Below are 23,712 nucleotides of genomic sequence, written 5' to 3' on the forward strand. Positions count from 1 at the left end.
CGAGTTTTCAAAATGATGTTTTCATCAAATGAAGTATCTCGTAACTTCATTTCAATTTGATGATATTTCAAAGATTGATTTTATACAAGTTTTGCCGTGTAGCTTCATCTATGGGATGAACTATTTATACCTTGAACGGTGGTAGTTCAAGTAGTATTCGGAAAAAGATATAAGTATATTGGAATATCTTGTAACTTCATCTTTTCAACTTATATCTAGTTAATGATTATCTTATGAATGATAAAGGTTTTCAGAAAAACGTTGAGACAAGGTTAGATATGAGATCACCTTGCAACGATATTTTTATACAGTTATAAACTGGAACTCTGTGTATATTATACATGTCAGAGGATTTCAAAGATTGTGAAAAGTATATATGTATATATATACTGAATATTTTGCGACTTGGTCGCGTTAAGATATCAACTTGGTTCAATTCTTCTTGACCAAGACTTTCATGAGTGCTATGAGAATGCTCATATATTGTTATTCATTATACATATTATTTCGGTGGGCTTGTTGCTCACCCTTGCTTTCTTCTTTCATCACACAACAATAGATAGACAAGATGAACAGGGTCAAGCTCCCAATTCGTGAGTGGTTAGGAAACGTTCCGCAGTTTCCTGTAGGCGTTGATGCCGTTGTAGCTGAGGTAGGAACTACCAGTAGGCTAGGCTTTCAACTTTTGTTGTACCGGACTTATGTATCTATATGAATTGTAATAATGGCAAAGAAATGTAAATTTATTCAAAAACCCTCTTGAGGTGTAATGGCTTATAATGTGGAATAAAATGACTTGTGTTATTCTTGGTATTCATCTCTAAGACTATAACTTGTGGCGTGTGTGTGTATATTATGGGGTCACAGTACGGAGTAGTTGATTGTTTATTAAGATTGGGTGTTATTAAGGGAAATGGAACTCGTTACAATCCGGATCCCCGACCCCGAATTTGGGGGTGTTACAAAAGTCTTAAAATATGCTGATGAGCATTTCAATTTCAAGGATATGATCACAGAAGACAACCTCAAACTGGTAGGCGCGTTGTCCGCCCTGGTTGGTTCTATCTGCAAATTCCGCGAGTTTCACAACGGAAAACCTGTACTTACAGCCTTAGAAAAAGCCAGGGGTCTCAGTGCCGCAGAAGTAGTCGAGATTGATATCAGTAAGCAATTTGACTTAGAACAAGGTATGTATATATGAGAAAGGACGCGTCATCCATTTTGGACGCGTCCAAAGCTATAAAATCAGCTTCTCATTTTAAAAGTACCGACTCACCAAAATTCGTAGGACGCGTCATGTTTCTTTGACGCGTCATGCATATTTTTGTCTTTCCTTTTACACGCAAAACTTAAATCTGATTTACAGGCGTTTCCTCCATATATGTCTTTATTTTGGGCGCGCCTTAGTTCCAGGGCATGTCTTCCTGTAATATTCGTGACTGACATCGTTCCTCATAATCCACGTTATAGTCGTATATTAAGGACGCGTCATAGTCACATATTAATATGCACTATTCATATCTTTGCATACATTTTTCTTGCCATATCCTCATGCATTTATATGTTCTTTATATGCATTCTAATTGACATTTATGCATTGACAATCTTTAAATTATGTTCTCGGCACATCCTACTATCAGGACGCGACTACCTTATTTGACTAACATTTTTCTATATTAATGTCACATATATGGCTTCTCTCCCAAAAGGGTTCGATATTGGAGCTTCCAAGAAGCTGAGAGCCAGGAAACAGGCCCCTGCGAAGCCTAATCCAAAGGTTAAAACCCCTACTCCTGCTGTGACTTCTTCTCCTCCACCAAAAATCATTGATACTACGGTGCTGGACATCCCGGAGAAGGAGGATGCGTCCTCAAAGTGCTAAAAGACACTGCCAGACGATCAATCTTTTGTTCTCCGATATCTGGGCGCGTACTCAACTGGCCACTTTACTGAAGATGAAGTCCGAGGCTGGACTTTCAGGACCGAGGAACAAAGAGAAGAGGCCATGGTGAGGGCTGCAGCTGAGCTTCATTTGCACGCCAGACAAAGTGCCAACATGACTGCTAGACTCAGGGCGCGTCTTGCTACCACTAATACTGCAAAGAGCCAGGCTGAAGACAAGATCAAATCCTTAGAGAAGTACATCAATTTGCTCGCCCAAGAAAAATATGCCGAGATCAAGCGCCTGCAGGAGGACAGGACGCGTCTTGAGGTTGAGAAAGCAGTGTTGGAAGGCAATGTTACCTCAATGGAGAAGGCTATGGAGGATGTAATCTCTCTGAATTCCACAATACAGCTGGAGCTTGATACTCTGAATGATGATATATTGCATGGCTGGAAAGAGGAGAAGAAGTTAGTGTACCAAACTGGTTTTGCAGCCGGTTTTGAAGAGTGGTGTTCTGGGTTAATAGCAAATGACCCAGCATACACTTTCTCTAAGTTTGATGAGGACACCCAGAAATGGGTAAATGATTTCAGAATCAGAGCTGTGGACTCTATTAAAAGCAAGAGGGTTTTCCTAGGCTTGGAGGAAGGTGACGCGTCCCCAACGCCTTCTCCACTTAACGTCCAGCCTCCTCCTCCAGACAACCAAGACAAGCCTCAGGATGCGCCTCCTACCTAGGACGCGTCCTATGTCTGTTTACAAAATTTTATCTGAACTACTTTAAGGGTGCGGGCCCCTTCAAGCCTTGCAACTTGTAATGATTATCTTCGAACTCCTTTTGCTTGCACTTTCCATGATATTTCTCTTTGATTACCTTTTATGTATATAGTTTTATTTTCCAAACTTTGCTTTGTCATAGGTAAGGGTGCGTCCTCTGATTAGGAAGCGTCGCCTTTGGAATCTTGTTGTATTTTTACCATCATTTGTTAAGTAGATGTCCTTGAAGGGAGCGTCCTCTTAAATTGGGCGCGTCCTTGGTTCATCCAGATAGGATATTTTTAATAAGCATGATATCATGCTACCCTGGTACTTTTTAGAAAAGGAATAAAGCATGAGGGGCGCGTCCTAGTATCTTGACGCGTCTACCCTTTATTTTAAAGATATATCTAGTCCCTCAGACTGGACGCGTCCTTAGTAAGAACGTGTCTTCCTTTTTAGTTATGTTTTGTCAAAATTAAAGAAACTTAAAACTGAAAGAGCATCAACCAGGATAACTTGGGCGCGTCTTTGGAAATAGTACGCGTCTTAGTTCCATTTTTACTTGAGTTTTGTTGTTCCTTTCGATACTCACTGCTTCTATTAACATCCGTATAGAACTACTAGTCAGGGCAAGCCCCATGGCTAGGACGCGTCATACAGCCAAGCAAATTAACAAGCAAATAACTTTTGGAAAATTTCAAAGTTTTCATTAATAATGCGCTCTGGTGTCAAAAGTACACAAGTCCCACGACTATTATGCTCTGTGGGGAATTTATTCGAAAAAATGATCCTTCAACTATTTCTAAGGTAAGTAGTACATGCACTACCCCCCTAGGCTAGTAGGAATTTATTTAATTCTAGTCTATAATCTGGGCACAACCCTAAGTATATAATAAAAGAGGTACATAAGGGGCCAAAGCCGCGCCTTACTGATAATACTTTCGGATATGTTCCGCGTGAAAGTGTTTGTCCAAAATCCAATCATGTATGATGAGTTACGAAGAACTTTCTTGTATTCCTATTTGATTTCATTGATATTAATAAAATACTTGTTTTGGTTTTATTATGGGCTTTATCTATTTAAAGTGTTTTAAATAAGATGCTCCATAGTTTAGAGTAAAGCTTCTAGAATTATAATGAGATTATAATAGTGAGATCTAGAAGATGATAACTCTAGACTTAAACAGTTCCTGATCATAGGATAACTAATCGAATGTTAGTGGATCCACAAAGATTGGTACATACTATACTTGCTCCCTTCAGGAGGATGTCTTCTCTCATAGGCATTTGTGTGGTGACACTATAGCTAGTATATAGGTGCTTATTAGGGAATAAGTTCACTGAACATGACTCGATAAGTTAACAACTAATGGAGATTACTCACGTGTCAATAGTTATTCACTGAGTGATAGTTGTACAAGTGTCCTTAGACTTGAGATCGTTAAAGTTATCTTGTATATAATGAACTGTGCTTTGGTTTAGTCCTTAGTCTTAAGGACATCCATTAGCTTTATTCTGGGCATAGGGAATTGTGTATAGAGATAGTTAACGTCAATAGAGGATCTACCCCTTCCAGTATAGGAAGAGAATATCCTATGTTATTCTTAGTATGCGAGTTCTGGAATCTCTGGCCAAAGTGTATGAAATTAAAAAGGAGTTTCTAATTTGCATTAGTATGAACTTTGCATTATAAATAAGAAATCATATGATTAAATTTGATAGGCCTGACACGAGATCCATGCCTTGTATTTAATCGGGATATTGTAAAGGAAGAAGGAATTCATTGTACGGTAACTAGTCACTGACAGGTTCTTGGTATTCTAAGCAGTGAATTCATATTATCCGGATAGTCGCGATATGTTGAGAAGCATCACTCACGATGTAGAATAAATATAATTAATCAGTTAATTATATTTAGTGAATTTTAGTATTCATGTAAATAATTAATAAAAAATTATTATTATTTATTTCTACTACAGGTATAATATTGAACCAACAGGGTCACACCATAAAAGAATATTTTCTTTGATGAAATAATGAGAGAGAGAGAATAATTTTCTAAATAGTTTAGAAAAAGGAATAATGGTTAAAATAGTTTTAATTATTATTAAAGCATTTTATAAAGATAAAATATGGGGCTAATATATATATATATAATGATATATTATAAAACCCTAGGAGAGCCCTATAAATAGAATGAGATGGCTCATTCTAAAGATATACTTGATTTTGTGAAAACCCTAGCCTCCATCTTCTTCCTCTCTCTCTCCCAAAAACTCCATTTTTATAAAAGTTTTGTTTTATAAAAAGCTTCATCGAAGAAGATCATTCTTGGTGGATACCGGTAGAGTGCTTCACACACTGAGGGGCAGCTGCTAGTAACCATAATCATAAAGCTTCGATTTTCAAGGTATGGTTACGATTCCTCCATTTTTCTGAACGCTTCCGCTCATCTGTAAATTCCTTCATTGGCATCGGAGCTAGGTTTTGCATATAGAGATTCATATAAAAAATTTCAGATTTTTTAATGCATGTATGGATTTGTTATGATTTTTGCAAGTTTATTTAAATTTAATTATGAATTAATTTGAAATAATTTTGCATAAGATCTTGACTACTGATATGGGTTCTACAAGTGTTGTAGATCTTCTAGGTATTTTTTTCATAATTTTTTGATGTGTAGATTATTTGTTATGAATTTTTTAAAATTGTTTTAATTAAAATTCATGAAATAATTATGCATGTGAATAAATATGATTAAAATTTGTACAAGGACCCATGGCTGATTTGATAATTTTCTGCTACTGTCTGATTTAAGAAATTATATTATTTTGATTTTTATTAATTTATTAATTAAATGTTAATTAATTTATTAATAATAAAATTAAAATAATAACATATTAATAAAGATTATTAAGTGAGGGAGTAAAGGAAGGGGGTTACTCCTCTTTTTGTAACAGCAGTCAGCAAAAGAAACGGCAAGGAGAAAACAAAGAAAAAAAACTGAACAACAGCAACGGTCGGCTGTGCAGGCGCGTGTAGCGCACGCGCGGGGGGGGGGGGGGGTGTCGCGCATTCCGGAAATGTGTTACACCTTGGTGCACACTTACGGAATGCGTTACACACATTATTGGCCTAACCGTGTTGTAACGCATTACCGAAATGCGTTACAGCCCTTGTAACGCATTCCTGTAATGCGTTACAGCCTGTCTGTCCACATTAAATTTGATTTTTTGGGAGTTTCGTAACTCTATTTTGGGCGTGCAATATATCGTTGGGTTCGTTTTTCCGAGACGGATCTAATGGAGTGGTCAAATATTTTTTATATAAAAGTTTTGAACTATTTATATTCTCGAAAGTGTTTTAAAGCATGTTTTAATTGCTTTTAAATGCTATAATAAATCCATACATCATTATATCAATGTGTGACATGATATTACTTACATGCTTACTTGTTTATTTATTTTTATATATGAGATATATGCCTATTTTTACCATGCGATGATAGATTTAGGTAAACTTAAATCAAAATAAGGCGTGCTCTAGAAAATCTAGAATAGGAATCGTTTCTTGCCTTAACAATAATATTATGAATACAATCATCAGATTTTCGTGTTTTTGAAACAGGTAATTAAATATGAATTTTCAATTTTGAGAGAAAGGATGATTCTGTCAAAAGCAGATTACGATCTGTAAGAAAGGGGTATTAAGTGACGCCTCTTGACAATGCTCCCCCCGATCTGGGAATCATCTGATTATCGATTATTGATTTGAAATATTTAATTTAAAAGGAAGAATCTCTTTATAATATGATTATGATTGTAACATAATATAATCCCTCTAAAATTAAATAATATCAAGTAGTAATTGGCCAATGACACAACGAGCTTGTGTCGGTCAAAGCCTTCCAACATGGTAGAAAGTAATTCTTATTTTTAAATCATTATCGTTTCGTGCTACAATCGAGGGCTTTGATTTCGAAATAAGAAATACTTGTCTATTACATAGATATGTGTACATTGAATTAGAATCTAAAGGTCGTTACGTGCTGCAGCCATGGGCCATTGGAGACTGATTCAATTATACGAAATGTTGGGTTTGACTTGACTTAGAATATTGAGTCTGTCGTGCTACAGCCGTGACTCAATTATTCAAGAGGCTAAAGTTTTATTAGGGAATAACATAAAATGTAATTGACAAGAGTTGTCTGCGTATTGAACATCACATGAAATTTCGTGCTATAGCCGAGGTTGTGTGATGGAATGTAGGATCCCTATTCCCACTAGCATTATGAATGCTTAACTTTTCACTTAAGGGGGTTGTATAAATTAGATAAACTAGTTGGAGCCACTTATGAATAAAAACCCGATTCATATAGTGTTTTGAAATAAAATTGAGTATTTGCTAAGTGTTGTTATGTGTTCATCATTTACAGATTTACTATATACGTTATGTCTTATGAACTATCACTCTGGAGCATACTAGATGCTCACAAGTTGACTGGTCCTAATTTTGCTGACTGGCTTCGAAACTTGAGAATTGTTTTCAGGTTTGAGAAGCTGGAATATGTGCTTGACTCACCTAAGCCTGCTGAACCTGCTGATGATGCACATAATGATGAACATGTTATGTATCGTAAATGGATAGATGATGCAAATGTTGCTCAATGTATCATGCTAGCTTCCATGAACATTGAGCTATAGAAGCATCATGAGCATATGGATGCTCACACTATCCTTATGCATCTACAAGAGTTGTATGATGTGGCAGGGAGGACAGCTCGATATGAGATATCGAAGGAGCTGTTCGGTTGTAGGATGTCTAAGGGATCATCTGTGAATGACCATGTACTTAAGATGATTAATTTGATTGAACGTCTTGGACAACTTGGTTTTGCCATGGATGGGGAGCTGAGCCGAGACCTGGTCTTGTAATCACTTCTGGGTTCGTTCTCGCAGTTTGTTGTGAACTTTCACATGAATAAGCTGGATGTCAGCCTGGCTGAACTCTACAACATGTTAAAGACTACGGAATCGAATTTTCCCTCTAAGAAGAGCTATTTTCTTATAATTGGTGAATGTTTCAATCCTAAAAAAGGGAAGAAGAACCATTCCAAGAAAAAGAAAGTAGGTGAGAAAAAGCCTGTTCCACCAAAAGTTGAAGACCCCAAGAGCAAAGCTGTTTGCTTCCACTTTAATAAGGTGGGGGCACAGGAAGAGGAACTGCAAGGTTTACCTTGCAGAATTGAAGAAGAAGAAGGGTAGTGAGACTACCGCTTCTGTTTCAAGTATGTTCATGATTGAAGTGAATATGTCATTAAATCAAATTTCTACTTGGGTATTAGATACCGCCTGTGGTTCTCATATTTGTAATTTATTGCAGGGACTAAGGAGAAGTGGGACTCTTGAGGAAGATGAGGTGATTCTACGGATGGGAAATGGAGCAAGAGTTGCTGCTAAGGCGGTAGGATCATTTCATTTACATATGCCTACGGGCAAGACTATTGTTTTAAATAATTGTTATTTTGTTCCCTCGATTGTGAGGAATATTATTTCTATTCCCATGTTAGACTTGGCTGGATTTTCATTTGTTATTCAGAATAATAAATGTTCAATTCTTAGAGATAACGTTCTTTATGGACGTGGTATTTTAAATAATGGTCAGTATGTATGTGACGTAGAGCATAATTTACTAAAAGTTGAACATACTAATAAAAGAAAAAGGGATGATGAAAATCTCACCTTTTTGTGGCACTGCAGACTTGGTCATATTAGTGAAAATAGACCGCGGACATTGCATAAGGAAGGGTTACTTGACCCCTTTGATTTTGAATTATATCCTACGAGCGAGTCTTGTCTATTGGGTAAAATGACCAAATCTCCATTTAGTGGACATGGAGAGAGGGATGCAGATTTGCTAGGATTGGTACACACAAATGTATGTGGACCAATGTCTATGCAAGCCATGGGTGGAGTTTCATACTTCATTACTTTCATAGATGATCGATCTAGATTCGGATATGTGTATTTGATGAAACACAAGTCTGAAGCCTTTGAAAAGTTCAAAGAATATAAGCATGAAGTGGAGAAACAAACCAAACATAGTATTATAACTCTTGAATTAGATCGAGGTAGTGAATACTTGAATAGAGAGTTTCTAGATTATCTAAAAGAAAATGGTATAGTCTCCCAGTGGACTCCTCCATATACTCCACAGTTGAATGGGGTATCTGCAAGGAGAAATCAAACTTTGTTAGACATGGTTCGGTCCATGATGAGCTATGCGAATCTTCCAGTATTCTGTGGGCTTATGCATTGGAAACCTCAGCATATTTACTGAATAAGGTGCCTTCCAAATCTGTTCCTCAAACTCCATATGAGATATGGAAAGAAAGGAAACCGAGTCTTAAACACGCTAAGATTTGGGGATGTCCAGCTTATGTCAAAAAAGTTGACCCAGATAAGCTGGAATCTCGATCCGTAAAATATAGTTTTGTGGGATATCCTAAAGAGACTTTAGGGTATTACTTTTACACCGATCATAGGGTGTTTGTCTCCAGACATGCTACCTTCGTGGAAAAGCAGTTTATCCTTGAAGGAAACAGTGGGAGAAAAATTGAACTTGATGAAGTTCAAGAAGCACAAACTACTACAGTTCACGTGGAAACACCTATTCAGACTGAACAACCTTCTGTGGAACAGCCAATTCGTAGGTCAGGGAGAGTGTCTCGCCAACCTGAGAGGTATTATGGCCTTATCATTGAGAATGACAATGAGTTGCAATCATTGATGATGACGACCCTATGACCTATAATGAGGCTATGAGTAGTTTTGAGTCAGAGAAATGGCAAAATGCCATGAAATCTGTAATGGAATCTATGTATACCAACCAAGTATGGACTTTGGTTGAAGCACCTGAGAGTGTGAAGCCTATTGAGTGCAAATGGGTATACAAAAGAAAGATTGGAGAAGATGGCCAGGTGGAGACCTATAAGGCCAGGCTCGTGGCAAAAGGATTCAGACAAAGGCAAGGGATTGACTTTGATGAAACTTTTTCGCCTGTAGCGCTGTTAAAATCAATTCGGATTTTGCTTGCCATTGCTGCTTACTACGACTATGAGATCTGGAAAATGGACGTGAAAACGGCCTTCCCCAATGGGAAACTTGAAGAGGAAGTGTATATGACATAGCCAGAGGGTTTTCTTTCCAAGGGAAATGCACACCTAGTGTGTAAGCTGCTGTGAACCATATATGGTTTAAAGCAAGCTTCTCATAGATGGAACATCCGTTTTGATGAGACAATCAAAGAGTTTGGTTTTATCAAAAATATAGATGAACCATGTGTCTACAAGAAGGTTAGTGGGAGCACGGTAACATTTCTTGTATTGTATGTGGATGACATACTTCCTATAGGAAATGATATACCGATGCTGCAATCAGTCAAAGTGTGGCTATCGAAGAACTTCACTATGAAGGACTTGGGAGAAGCATCTTACATTCTCAGTATGAAGATCTATAGAGATAGATCTAGAAGAATGATAGGTCTTACCCAGGGTACATACATCCAGAAAGTGCTTAAAAGGTTTAGCATGGAAAACTCCAAAAGAGGTCTCATACCGATGAGTCATGGAGTGTCCCTTTCCGAAAAGATGTCTCTAAAGACACCTGAGGAAAGAGAGCGTATGAGTAAGATTCCTTATGCTTTAGCAATAGGATCTATCATGTACGCGATATTATGTACTAGGCCGAATGTTGCTTATTCAATTAGTGTGACGAGCAGATATCAGTCCGATCTAGGTGAAGACCACTGGAAAGCAGTGAAGAACATCCTTAAGTACTTGCGAAGGACTAAGGATATTTTTCTTGTTTTTGGTGATGGATTTGAGTTGAAAATAGAGGGTTATACTGACTCTAGTTTTCAATCAGAAAGTGATGATAGCAAATCCATGTCAGGGTACGTGTTTACTCTGAATGGTGGTGCGATTAGTTGGAAGAGTTCCAAACAGTCTACAACGGCTGACTCCACAGCGAAAGCAAAATATATAGCTGCAAGTGAGGCTGCAAAAGAAGCCGCTTGGATGAGGAAATTTGTTTCAGAGTTGGGAGTTGTTCCTAGCATTGAGGAACCTATTTTGTTGTATTATGATAACAACACAGCAATAACACAAGCCAAGGAACCTAGGTCTCATAAAAGTTCCAAACATGTTTTGCGACGCTTTCATTTGATTAGGGAAGTCATTGAAAGAGGAGATTTCAAGATTGAGAGAGTTGACACACATAACAACGTAGCAGACCCACTCACAAAGTCATTGTCTCAGATTCACTTTGATCGTCATAAAGAGAATACGGGTATTAGATACCAAAGTGATTGGCTTTAGTTCAAGTGGGAGATTGAATGTGTTTGTCCTAAATCCAATCATGTATGATGAGTTAGGAAGAACTTTCTTGTATTCCTATTTGATTTCATTGATATTAATAAAAGACTTGTTTTGGTTTTATTATGGGCTTTATCTATTGAAAGTATTTTAAATAAGATGCTCCATAGTTTAGAGTAAAGCTTCTAGAATTATAATGAGATTATAATAGTGAGATCTAGAAGATGATAACTCTAGACTTAAACAGTTCTTGATCATAGGATAACTAATCGGATGTTAGTGGATCCGCAAATATTGGTACATACTATGCTTGCTCCCTTCAGGAGGATGTCTGCTCTCATAGGCATTTGTGTGGTGACACTATAGCTAGTATGTAGGTGCTTATTAGGGAATAAGTTCACTGAACATGACTCGATAAGTTGAACAACTAATAGAGATTACTCACGTGTCAATAGTTATTTACTGAGTGATACTTGTACAAGTGTCCTTAGACTTGAGATCGTTAAAGTTATCTTGTATATAATGAACTGGGCTTTGGTTTAGTCCTTAGTCTCAAGGACAACCATTAGGTCTATTCTGGGCATATGGATTTGTGTATAGAGATAGTTAACGTCAATAGAGGATCTACCCCTTCCAGTATAGGAAGAGAATATCCTATGTTATTCTTAGTATGCGAGTTCTGGAATCTCTGGCCAGAGTGTATGAAATTAGAAAGGAGTTTCTAATTTGCATTAGTATGAACTTTGTATTATGAATAAGAAATCATATGATTAAATTTGATAGGCCTGACACGAGATCCATGCCTTGTATTGAATCGGGATATTGTAAGGGTAGAAGAAATTCATTGTACGGTAACTAGTCACTGGCAGGTTCTTGGTATTCTAAGCAGTGAATTCATATTATCCGGATAGTCGCGATATGTTGAGAAGCATCACTCACGATGTAGAATAAATATAATTAATCATTTAATTATATTTAGTGAATTTTAGTATTCATGTAAATAATTAATAAAAGTTTATTACTATTTATTTCTACTACCGGCATAATATTGAACCTACAGGGTCACACCATAAAAGAATATTTTCTTTGATGAAATAATGAGAGAGAGAGAATAATATTCTAAATAGTTTAGAAAAAAGGAATAATGATTAAAATAGTTTTAATTATTATTAGAGCATTTTATAAAGATAAAATGTGGGGCTAATATATATATATAATGATATATTATAAAACCCTAGGAGAGCCCTATAAATAGAATGAGATGGCTCATTCTAAAGATATACTTGGTTTTGTGAAAACTCTAGCCTCCATCTTCTTCTTCCTCTCTCTCTCTCTCCTAAAAACTCTATTTTTATAAAAGCTTGGTTTTATAAAAAGCTTCATCGAAGAAGATCATTCTTGATGGATACCGGTAGAGTGCTTCACACACTGAGGGGCAACTGCTAGCAACCATAATCATAAAGCTTCGATTTTCAAGGTATGGTTATGATTCCTCCATTTTTCTGATTTATACATTTTTCTATATGTGCGATACATGGTTTTTACGGAATAATTGTTATATCACGCTTCCGCTCATCCGTAAATTCCTTCACCGCATTCCACGCTCGCGGAACCAGCTTCCCTTCCATATCCTCAAGATGATAAGTCCCTTTCCATAAAATTGCTTTTATCTTATATGGTCCTTCCCAATTAGCTCCAAACACTCCATGCCGGGGATTCTTCGTGTTTGGCATCACCTTCCTGAGCACCAAATCCCCTACCTTTAGCAGTTGTCCCTTTACCTTCTTGTTATAATATATTGCGGCACGTTGCTGATACGCCGCAAGCCTCAGCTGGTAATTCTCCCTTGTTTCTTCCAAAAGATCCAAATGAAGCCTTTGATTAACCTCTGCATCCCTCTCCGTATAACGATCTCTGCGAAGCGACCCCGAACCAACTTCCACGGGGACCATAGCTTCATAGTCGTAAGTCAGCATAAACGGAGTTTCTCCCATAGTAGATCCTGGAGTAGTGTTGTAGGACCACATCACTTTTGGGAGTTCTTCAGGCCAATTCCCTTTGCGCTCTTTCAGTTTGGTCTTAAGGGTGTGCTTTATTATTTTATTCACGGCCTATGTCTGTCCATTACTTTGAGGATGATAGACTGCTGTAAATTCCTTCTTAATTTTCAGGTTCTCACATAATTGCCGCAATTCCTTGCTGTCGAACTGCTTCCCGTTGTCAGAGACAAGTTTGTAAGGAATACCAAACCTGTAAATAATGGAGTTGAAAACAAAATCTCTGATCTTCTTTTCCGTGATAGTTGCCAATGGCATAGCCTCTGCCCACTTAGTAAAGTAATTAACCACGACCACCGCATACTTTACATCCCCTTTAGCCTTGGGCAACTCCCCAATAAGATCTATCCCCCACATGGCAAATGGCCACGGGCTTATCATAGACGTCAAGAGTGTCGCTGGCATAGATGAGTAGTTTGCAAAGCGCTGGCAACAATCGATGGCAGCGATCGCATGCCCTGGCAAAATTTGCAGCATCATCTTTCATTGTAGGCCAATAGTATCCTTGGCGCAAAAATTTCATTGCCAATGAGCTACCCCTTGAGTGATTGTCACAGATTCCTTCATGCACTTCCCTTTAGATATAATTTCCTTCCTCTTCATCAACACATCTAAGCAGCGGTTGATTGAAGCCCCTCTTATACAAAATTTCATCGTACACCACATACCTTGCAGCCTGGTAGTGGAGTCGACGAGCCTTGAACTTATCTTCGTGGAGCGTTCCCTTGTGAATGTAGGCAAGAAGGGGCGACATCCATATTTCCTTGGGAGTCTCATCTACTTGCATCGCCTCTATCTCTGGGATACTAGGAATTTTCTGAATCTCTAAAAGTATGGATCCCAATAACACAGCCTCTTGCTGCGACCCCATTTTCGCTAAAGCATCTGCATTGCTGTTCTTTTCCCGTGATATACATTCCAACCTAACCACTTGGAACTTTTCGATCAGGAGCTGCGTGCATCTCAAGTACAATTCCGTTCGCGGGCCTTGCGTTTGAAACCCCCCATTAACCTGATTCACCACCAGCTCCGAGTCACTCCTCGTAATTAGGTTTCGCACCCCCATTTCCAAAGCGATCTTTAAGCCATTAATCAATGCTTCATACTGCGCATCATTATTTGTTACATAAAATTTAAAGTGAATTGCAGTCATCAGATGATGGCCTTCTGGAGACACGAGTACTATGCCTGCACCTGCTCCTCCATTGTTAACTACCCCATCTACATGTAAGATCCACCAGGGATGTGGGAACTCTTCTAAAGATTCTTCATTACGAGGGGGCTGTAGCACTACCAAAGCCTTATCATCAACATCAGAATCAAATTCCAACAAAAAATCGGCTAAGGCTTGTCCTTTAATTGCTGTACGGGGCATGTATTCCAAGTCAAACTATCCCAATTCTACGACCCATTTCAACATCCTTCCCGATGATTCTGGCTTGTGAAGGACTTGTCGTAGTGGATATGATGTGCGGACTTTAATTCTATGGGCCTGGAAGTATGGCAGTAACTTCCTTGACACAAGGATCAAGGCATAAACCAGTTTCTCCATGCTTGTGTAGCGAGTCTCAGCGTCGTGTAATCGCTTGCTCACATAATACACTGGTGACTGTTGCCCATCTTTCTCCCTTACCAGAACAGCGCTGATTGAATACTCCGACACCGCAAGGTACAGTATTAGAGATTCTCCATCTAACGGTTTTGACAACATGGGAGGGTTTCCCAGTTGTTCCTTGATCCTTCTAAAAGCCTCTTCACATTCTGATGTCCATGCAAAATCTTGCCCTGCCAACTTAATCGCCTTAAAGAATTCCTTTCATCTGTTGGACAATTTGGAAATAAATCGATTTAGCGCGGCGATCCTTCCAGTTAAGCTCTGTACCTGTTTTATATTGGTGGGTGATTGCATATTTAAAAATGCCTTGATCTTTGCGGGGTTAGCTTCAATTCCCCTATGGTTGACAATGAATCCAAGAAACTTGCCCGACTCCATGCCGAACACGCTCTTTTGTGGATTCAACTTCATGCGAAACCTCCTTAGAATGTTAAACATTTCCATCAAGTGCTCGATATGGTCATTCGCCTCCTTGGATTTTACCAACATATCATCCATATACACCTCCATGGTTCTCCCAATCTGGTTTTTGAACATCATATTCACCAACCGCTGATAGGTTGCGCCACCATTAATCAATCCAAACGGTATTCCTATATAGCAGTATTGCCCCCTGTCGGTGATGAAGGATGTATGCTCTTGATTGGGACCATATATGGGAATCTGATTATAACCAGAGTATGCATCCATGAAACTTAACAGGGCATGCCCTGCCATCGCGTCAACGAACTGATCAATTCGTGGGAGCGGGAAACTATGGTTTGGACATGCTTTGTTGAGATCTGTGAAATCTACACACATCCTCCACTTCTCGTTCGGCTTTTTTACGAGCACTGGATTTGCAAGCCATTCGGGGTAGTAAGATTCTTTGATCAACCCCACTTCCAACAGTCGTTCCACCTCTTCTTTTAATGCTATCGCCCTTTCCCCGCTCACTGGGTGACATTTTAGACGTATGCCCGTACAATTCGGGAAAATGTTCAACTGATGACACATTACTCCTGGGTCGATTCCCACCATGTCTGAATGATTCCATGCGAAGACATCGAGATTCGCAATCAAGAAGCGGGTAAGACTTTCCCTCATTTCATCACTTAACTGGGATCCCACTTTCAAAACCTTGCTCGGGTCATCTTTGTCGACCGAAACAGATATTGTGTCTTCAGTCGGCCCCGTCTTCTCGGTGGACATAGGGATCCTGGGATCCAAATTAAAATCAAAGTCACGGGGGTCCTCGACGCCCATTTTTTTATCCAAGGGCGCGTCCCCATGAGTGGGAGCATCTACCTCAGGACAAGGCATAGTTTTGTGCAACGCAGGTGTGGAGGGCGTGTTCTCATTTTGAGGAGCATCAACCTCAATTCCATTTTTACTCTTCAAGGGCGCGTCCTCATTTTGAGGACCATCCACCTTGAAGTTATTTTCGAGACTTTGCAAAATCTCACTTCTTCCTTCTAACTTTTCCCCGTTAACCTCCTTTTGCATGATCTCTTCTATATGGTTCACCATAACTTCTTCCACACTACGAATCCTCGAAACATTCCCCAACGTCAAAATAGGGGTCCCGGTGGTATGGGTTTCTTCCTCCTCTGGGCCTTTTACGAAATAGTGGGCATGAACCTCTCCACTTGGTTTTGTATGAATGTCCTCCGCACCCTCAAATGAAAGACCTTTTCCCTCGTATCTTCTCCTGCGGAATTCCTTAAGAGCCTTATAATAGCAGTCGCGTGACTCGTACTGCGACCCTTTCAGACTGCCCACTCCGTTAGGTGTTGGGAACTTTATCATCAAGTGATGTATCGAGGTTATCACCCTGAACGCGCGCAGCCAAGGTCTGCCCACCAGCACGTTGTGCGCAGAGTCTTGATCCAGTACTTAGAAATCTATCATTTGAGTGACAGAAAGAGCTCCTTCCCTAAGTGTGATGAGAAGCCTAACCGAACCCATAACTCTCACCGCTTCTCCAGTGAAGCCATAGATGTGTGCATCTTCAAAATACATGTCGCTATCCGGGAAACCCATTTTTTTGTACGTGCTCTAATACAGGATGTTCGCAGAGCTCCCGTTATCCAGGAAGACCCGATGTACGTTTATCGCCCCAATAAATATAGTTATTACCAGTGCATCATTGTGGGGATGATGTACCCATCTTGACTCTCTCTCCCTGAATGTAATATCAGTTGATTCCCCTTTGAATATTTTTGAAGGTCTATCTTCCAAACTATGAACGTTGGTGAGTGGCGGGTGTCGTGCTTCTCTCGCATTTCTTTCCAACGCCCGATTACTATCACCGACAAAGGGGTGTCCTCCAAAAATTACCCTGATACTACCAGCTCTTTAGAACTTAACCTCCGCTGTCTTTTCAGCTTCCTCTTCTCATGAAGGCTGCCTTTTATCTTTTCCCTTGTCATCATTCCCCTTTTGGAGTTTCACCTTGTCAATCCATTCTCCTAGGTATCCCGCCTTCATCATCTCTTCAATTTCATCTTTCAGGTGATGACACTCATGGGTGTCATGACCGGTAGACTCATGGTAATCACAATACTTCTTCTTATCTCTACTCTGCCATGAAGTCAGACAGTCTGGTTTCTTGAAGATTTTTCTATCCTTATTCACCTCGAAGATATGATCAATGGACGCTGCCAGTGGAGTGTAGTTGCTTACTCTCCTTTCATAGTTCGATGGCAGGCTCCATTCTCTCTGTGTGTTCATGACATTCACTCTATTAGGGCTTCTGGCATTCCGTCGATAATCCGGGCTCACGGATCTATCTCTCCTCTTGGTTCGCCCCTTGGAGTTGTGGGTGTTATCATTCTTTTTTGTTTCTATAAGCGACTTCTCAATCGCTTTGAATGATTCCGCATGCGCATGTACATCAGCTAACGACACACGGTCCTTCCCTTGCAGGTGCTTCCAGAAATCTGTTCCCACACGCAGACCAGCTATAAGAAGTATTTTTAGTGTTTCATCAGTTGCACCCCTCACCAAAGTAGACTCTGCATTGAACCTTTTAAAGTATGAGGTCAAGCTTTCCCCCTCTTTTTGTTTCATATTGGCCAGCGTGGTAACTGGCGGTGTATATTTCACCGCAGCTTCAAACTGAGTTAGAAACAAGGTTTTCATCTGTTCCCAAGATGTGATCACCCCTGGACCAAGTTTCTGAAACCATTGATGGGCGCCCTCTCTAAAAGTGGCCGCCAGGAGACGACATCGAGCCAAGTCAGGTACTTGATATATATCCATCTCAATGTTGAAATGCCCCAGAAATTCCACAGGGTCAGAGTTCCCATGAAAACATGTCATTGGTTGTGTTCCTGTATCCTGCCGGCAATTGTGCCTCTCTCACAACAGCGACAAAAGGAGAAGGAGCTTGTGCAGTTGCCATTACTCTTCCTCCTTCGAGATAGTTGAGCAACCTTTTAAGATCATTCACATTAAACGTCCCTACTCCGGGAATTCGCACGCCGTCCCGGTCATGAGGACGTGTCCAGGAACCATTGCCTGTAGCACTGTGGGAAGCTACAGGGACAACGACATGAGCTTCTTCAGTGGAGGGCGCGCCATCTCTCCTACCATTGTAGGGTGCCCTTCCATGTTGATATCTCATCCTTCTTCACCCATTCCTTTGATAGCCTCGGTAATAATTCCCGAACCTTCCTCGCGGAGGGGCACGCTCATGCTTGCGGTGCCGCACCCTATCATCCCTTTGGTATGTAGGGGGCACACGTGTTGTGTCACGGGGCCTCGCTTCTCCAGAGTTTCCTTCCTTTTGCCATTCTACCAGCAACATTCTCAAATCATCATCCTCCAATCTTATGTCAACCCTTCTTTTTAAGGTTGAAAAATCTTTCCCTTCCCCATCTTGATTCTGAGTATTTTTCGCATGACGACGCTCGACCATCGTACGCCCAGACCTATGGGGGTGTGGCACGACCTGATTGATAAGATGAGGCCTTTCTCTACTGTCCATGTCCTCATCAACAAGTTCCAAAATAGGTTCTACATCATCAGAATATTTCAAGCACCGCAGAGTGATTCTTGGGTTTTCCCCGCTGGCCTGAGCATCTCCTTCGACTACGAGCGCCTTCCTTACAGCATGTGTAATAACCCCAAAAATTTTGAACTTTTTGTAACCCTCATGAATAGTGATTTTGCTAATTTTGCTGATTTTGCTGATTAAGCTAAATAAGAAAACTTTTCATGCCACACTTTGTAGAGGTTCTTTTATTTTTATTCTGAGATCTTATTAGTACTCTATATGGTATATAAGTGTATGTAAAAATCGTCAGAATCCAAATTCGAACACTTTGATTTTTCTCGAAAATCCACCAGATACCGAAAGAATTGAGTATAAGGTAACAGGATAAAAAGGATTTAAATTCAAGGATTATAAGAGAGGATCATAAAAGGAATATAATGTATTGAGAAAGGTTAAGGGAACCCAAGTAATAAGATCCCGGGTATGATCCCTCAAACGATAAACGAGAACGAAAGTTAAGCAAACCGTATAACAGATCAGCGGTCATTAGCCAAGTAATTAGGAGTTAATCAAAGAGGTTAGTGGATGATGATGTCATCACACCAACAAGAGGAAGACAAGTGTAACAAGATGACATAAGTAGATGACATAAGCACGACTAAATGGGAAGGGTTGGTTGGTTGATTGTGAGCCACACAATTTTTACCATGGTAACAATTTAATTAACAACAAAAGGAAGCAACCAAGCCAAAAACAATTCATAACACAAAAACACAAGTTGAATTTTTATTTTCCAAACAAGAAGCTCTCGGCTTCTTCTCTTTTCCAAGAAGAAAAAAATCCAAATTCAAGTTCCAAGTTTTGATAATTTGTGAGGTAATTATCCAAGGTTCCTTAAGCATAGATATAACTATCCTATGAATCTAAGCTTCCATTTCCTTCACAATCTCTTCCAATAATTCATGGAAGAAGAGGGTGAATAGTGTTTTCAAGATCTTAAAAATTTTGATCTTGTGTTTTTGTTTAGATATAGCTTTGGTAAGGATTTTCAAGGGTGATTCCAAGCTCCTTAGTTACTTTTACTCACCAAGGAAGGTATAATATAACACCCCCAAATCCGGGGTCAGGGATTCGGGTTGTCACAAGTTCCATTTCCCTTATCAATACTTAATCTTAACAGTCAACCAACTATTGAGTACTGTGACCCCACAATATACACACACACACCACAAATTATAGTCTCAGAGATGAATACCAAAAATAACACAAGTCATTTTATTCCACAATTATAAGTCATTACACCTCAAAAGGGTTTCTGAATAAATTTACATATTCTTTGCCATTATTACAATTCATAATATACATAAGTCTGGTACATCAAAAGTTGAAAGCCTAGCCTATTGGTAGCTCCTACCTTAGCCACAACGGCATCAACGCCTACAGGAAACTGCGGAACGTTTCCTATCCGCTCACGAATTGGGAGCTTGGTCCTGCTCATCTTGTCTATCTGTTGTTGTGTGATGAAAGAAGAAAGCAAGGGTGAGCAACAAGCCCATCGAAATAATATGTATAATAATTTACAATATATGAGCATTCTCATAGTACTCATGAAAGTCTTGGTCAAGAAGAAATGAACCAAGTTTGAAATCTTAATGCGACAAAATCACAAAATATTCAGTATATATATACATATATACTTCCCAAATCTTGGATGTCCTCTTCCATGCATAATACACACAGAGTTCCAGTGTATAACTATATAAAATATCGTTACAAGGTGATCTTATATATCTAACCTTGTCTCAACATTTTTTTGAAAATCTTTGTCATGCATAAGATAATCATTTACTAGATATAAGTTGAAAAGATGAAGTTACAAGATACTCTAATATACTTATATCTTTTCCGAATACTACTTGAACTACAACCGTTCAAGGTATAACCAGTTCAAAAGTTCATCACATAGATGAGACTACAAGATAAGATTTGAATAGATTCAATCTTTGAAATATCATTCAAAAGAAATGAAGTTACGAGATACTTCATTAAGTCCCGATATATATATATATATACACCTATATATATATCTCATACTTTCCTCGGAAATCTCTGTTATGAAAAATATAAACAGAGTTATAATATCCAATGAATTTGGAAAGAAGAAAACCTTGGCATAAACCTGATATCTTGCTGATCAGGCAAAGATACCAATACGTAACCTTTTCTACTAGTAGATGGACGAATTCCCCACTGGTCATCACCCTGGCCGCATTAGGACCTATGCTGGACTGCCACTCAGCCACTTACGCATTGATGGACTCCCACTGAGCCACTTACACTTTTATGGACGCCCACTGAGCCCATGTTGCTTATGCCGACTCAAATAGATGGACTTACTTCCCAAATGTTGGGCAAGTAATCAAAATGTTTTATCAAAACAGCAACCTCGTTGCGAATATAAAATACACCACAGAGCCGGATCCCTCAATTTTTAAGCAAGTATTTAAATCCCCTTCGAAAGGAAGATCTTAAATTTGAAAACAAGTTTTGGGATCCGCTCTAACTTTTAAAATCATTTTGAATATTCGAAAACATTTTTAAGAATGTTTGGAGTAATGTTGATTTAATAAAATAAATCAGTCCTGATATGTTGGAGAATATCTGAATATTATTATTTAAATAATATTCCCATAAAGGATAATCTCTATAAAAATAATTGAAGTAGAAGTTTTAAAACTCATACTTGAAATGAATAATAAATAACCAAAGATATACTTATACGAAAGTACGATCTTTATTTGAATAATCGAAAATAAGTTTGATTATCGAAACATTATTCTTTAATAAAATAAAGAATATTATTTAATAAAATGAGCGGAGTCATAAGTTCTCGAATGAATATTCAAAATAATATTCATTAAATAAAATAAACGGAGTCATAAGCCCTCGAATGAATATTCAAAATAATATTCATTAGATAAAATAAGCGGAGTCATAAGTCCTGAATGAATATTCAAAATAATGTTCATTAAATAAAATAAACAGAGTCATAAGTCCTCGAATGAATATTCAAAATAATATTCATTAGATAAAATAAGCGGAGTCATAAGTCCTCGAATGAATATTCAAAATAATATTCATTAAATAAAATAAAGTTATCGAATAAACCTTATTCGATTAATAGTTTTGAAAACTATATCTGTATATATATATAAAAATATATATATATATTATACTCGGGAATATCGACTCCCGATTTAGAAATATTTTCACCTTTGGGTCCCCTATACTAAGGGTATACGCAACTACGGCTTATCTCTAGCATAGGTATTATGCAACTTATAAGCAATTGAATCAACAATTAGATATCAAGATTACGAAATAGACATGCATATATACCATATCAGCATGCTCCAATATATCACAAGATTTGCTAATAACAATCATGCACTTATCACAAGATAATGCATATACATATATACATCACAACAACAATATAACGGGTAGAAAACTTGCCTGAGTGCTCCGGGGTAGACTTAAGCTTAGAGTGGGTCCAGTAACCCATGAATAACAACATAAGCCGGAATTAAACCACGGTCGCTTAAGAAACTAGACTTTATTCACTTAGACCCTAACGTTCGCTTATAAACTTAACGATTTGCGTTAATCGTTTGCACACCCTCGGCTCCACCAATTTTAATAAATTAATCGTTACGAATTTTAAGGCAAATATTTCGCGAGTACTTTACCAACTTCCTAATCCACCTTACATAATTGTTTCGTAATCCAATTAGTCTTTTAGGGGACTTAAACAAGGTCTCAAAGTAAAGCGAGGGGTAAAGATTCGTTCGCGAAACGCCGTTATTTAAAACGGTCGTTTCTCCTAAACCGTACATCGAAACCAAGCGATCCACATATCAAAACGAAGCTTACGACACACTCTATCTAAACATGGCAATGTTACAGATTGTTTGTTGAGTTTTATTTTCTGAACACTAAGAACAAGCAGTTGAATAAAAATGGGCATTACGACGGCTATGTTTACGCGATTACCAATGTTTAAACTACTCCAATTAAAACCAACCAACTCATAACCATCAATGCAACAAAACTTCACCTAAACCATACCACATCAGTCCATAACCTCCAAGTTTTTCAACTTAAACAACCACAATCAAGACCTATGAACTATAATCAAGCTTCAATTATCAAAACACTCCCAAATCAAACGAAACTACTAATAATCACAATCCATGCTTCTCATTTCACAAAACCAACCATTAAACTTAATAAAAAAATAAATTAAAGGCTAGGGTTTGAAGTTTATACCTTCCTTGGGAGGGGTTAAGTTGCTAGGAAGCCTTAGGGAGCCTCCTACAAGCTTGATCTTTCCAAAGAAGTCAAGAACACAAAGTTAGGCTTTGAAGTTTCTAAAAGTCCGATTAAAAGAACTGTAAAAATGAAGGTCATACCTTTCTTATTTGGAAAAGACTTGTGAACAAGAGTTGTAGGCAATCTCAATACCTTTCCAACGAGCTATAGAACACAACTTTTGAGTGTGAAATGAAGGAGATACTGCAGTTTTAATGTGCCTGTTCTGTTTTGGCCGAGAGCAATGGAAATGGGGAAGGAAATGCTTTTGCTTTCTTGTGTTGGTGGAATAATGTGGTGGATAATGATGGGTTGTCTTGATATTTTGCTAGGTTAATAATAAACAAAGGAGTTAGTGGAAGATGATCTCACCATTTGCCATGTGTTGGTGATTTGTGGTGAGATGAGATCATCCCTAGTTAACTATATAATTAACTAGCCATTCCTTCCTAACTATCACTTGGTTTCTTGTTTGATCAACCATCCACTTGCCTTGACACTTGCAAAGGTATTTACAAGAGTTGTTATTCATTTCTTTATCCGGTTATCACTCAATCTCGTTGATCGTTTGGTTAAATACCTTAATGGTTTTATTGATAAAATCTTCTTGGTATTTTTAATACCTAAATTAATTCTCCTTTATAATCCTTGAATTTAAAATCCTTCATCTTA

At 38.4% G+C, this 23,712-nt stretch overlaps 3 protein-coding genes across 3 annotated transcripts; all 3 read right to left on the bottom strand.

The window, feature by feature from the left end:
* Window positions 1-10,755: 10,755 nt before the first annotated feature.
* LOC141692914 (uncharacterized) lies at window positions 10,756-13,012 on the bottom strand. Its single transcript, XM_074497876.1, has 2 exons — window positions 12,611-13,012; window positions 10,756-10,770 (listed from the first exon to the last, which is right to left on the bottom strand). The coding sequence occupies exons 1-2, from the start codon at window positions 13,010-13,012 to the stop codon at window positions 10,756-10,758; spliced, it is 417 nt and encodes a 138-aa protein (XP_074353977.1).
* A 640-nt stretch (window positions 13,013-13,652) lies between these two features.
* Window positions 13,653-14,450, bottom strand: LOC141692932 (uncharacterized). Its single transcript, XM_074497896.1, has one exon. It carries the CDS (start codon window positions 14,448-14,450, stop codon window positions 13,653-13,655), a length of 798 nt encoding a protein of 265 aa, XP_074353997.1.
* Window positions 14,451-17,066: 2,616 nt separating this feature from the next.
* Window positions 17,067-17,933, bottom strand: LOC141692941 (uncharacterized). The gene has a single exon (XM_074497907.1). It carries the CDS (start codon window positions 17,931-17,933, stop codon window positions 17,067-17,069), a length of 867 nt encoding a protein of 288 aa, XP_074354008.1.
* Window positions 17,934-23,712: the final 5,779 nt, after the last annotated feature.

The sequence above is a fragment of the Apium graveolens genome, chromosome 2, assembly GCF_009905375.1.
Source record: "Apium graveolens cultivar Ventura chromosome 2, ASM990537v1, whole genome shotgun sequence".
Lineage (NCBI taxonomy): Eukaryota > Viridiplantae > Streptophyta > Magnoliopsida > Apiales > Apiaceae > Apium > Apium graveolens.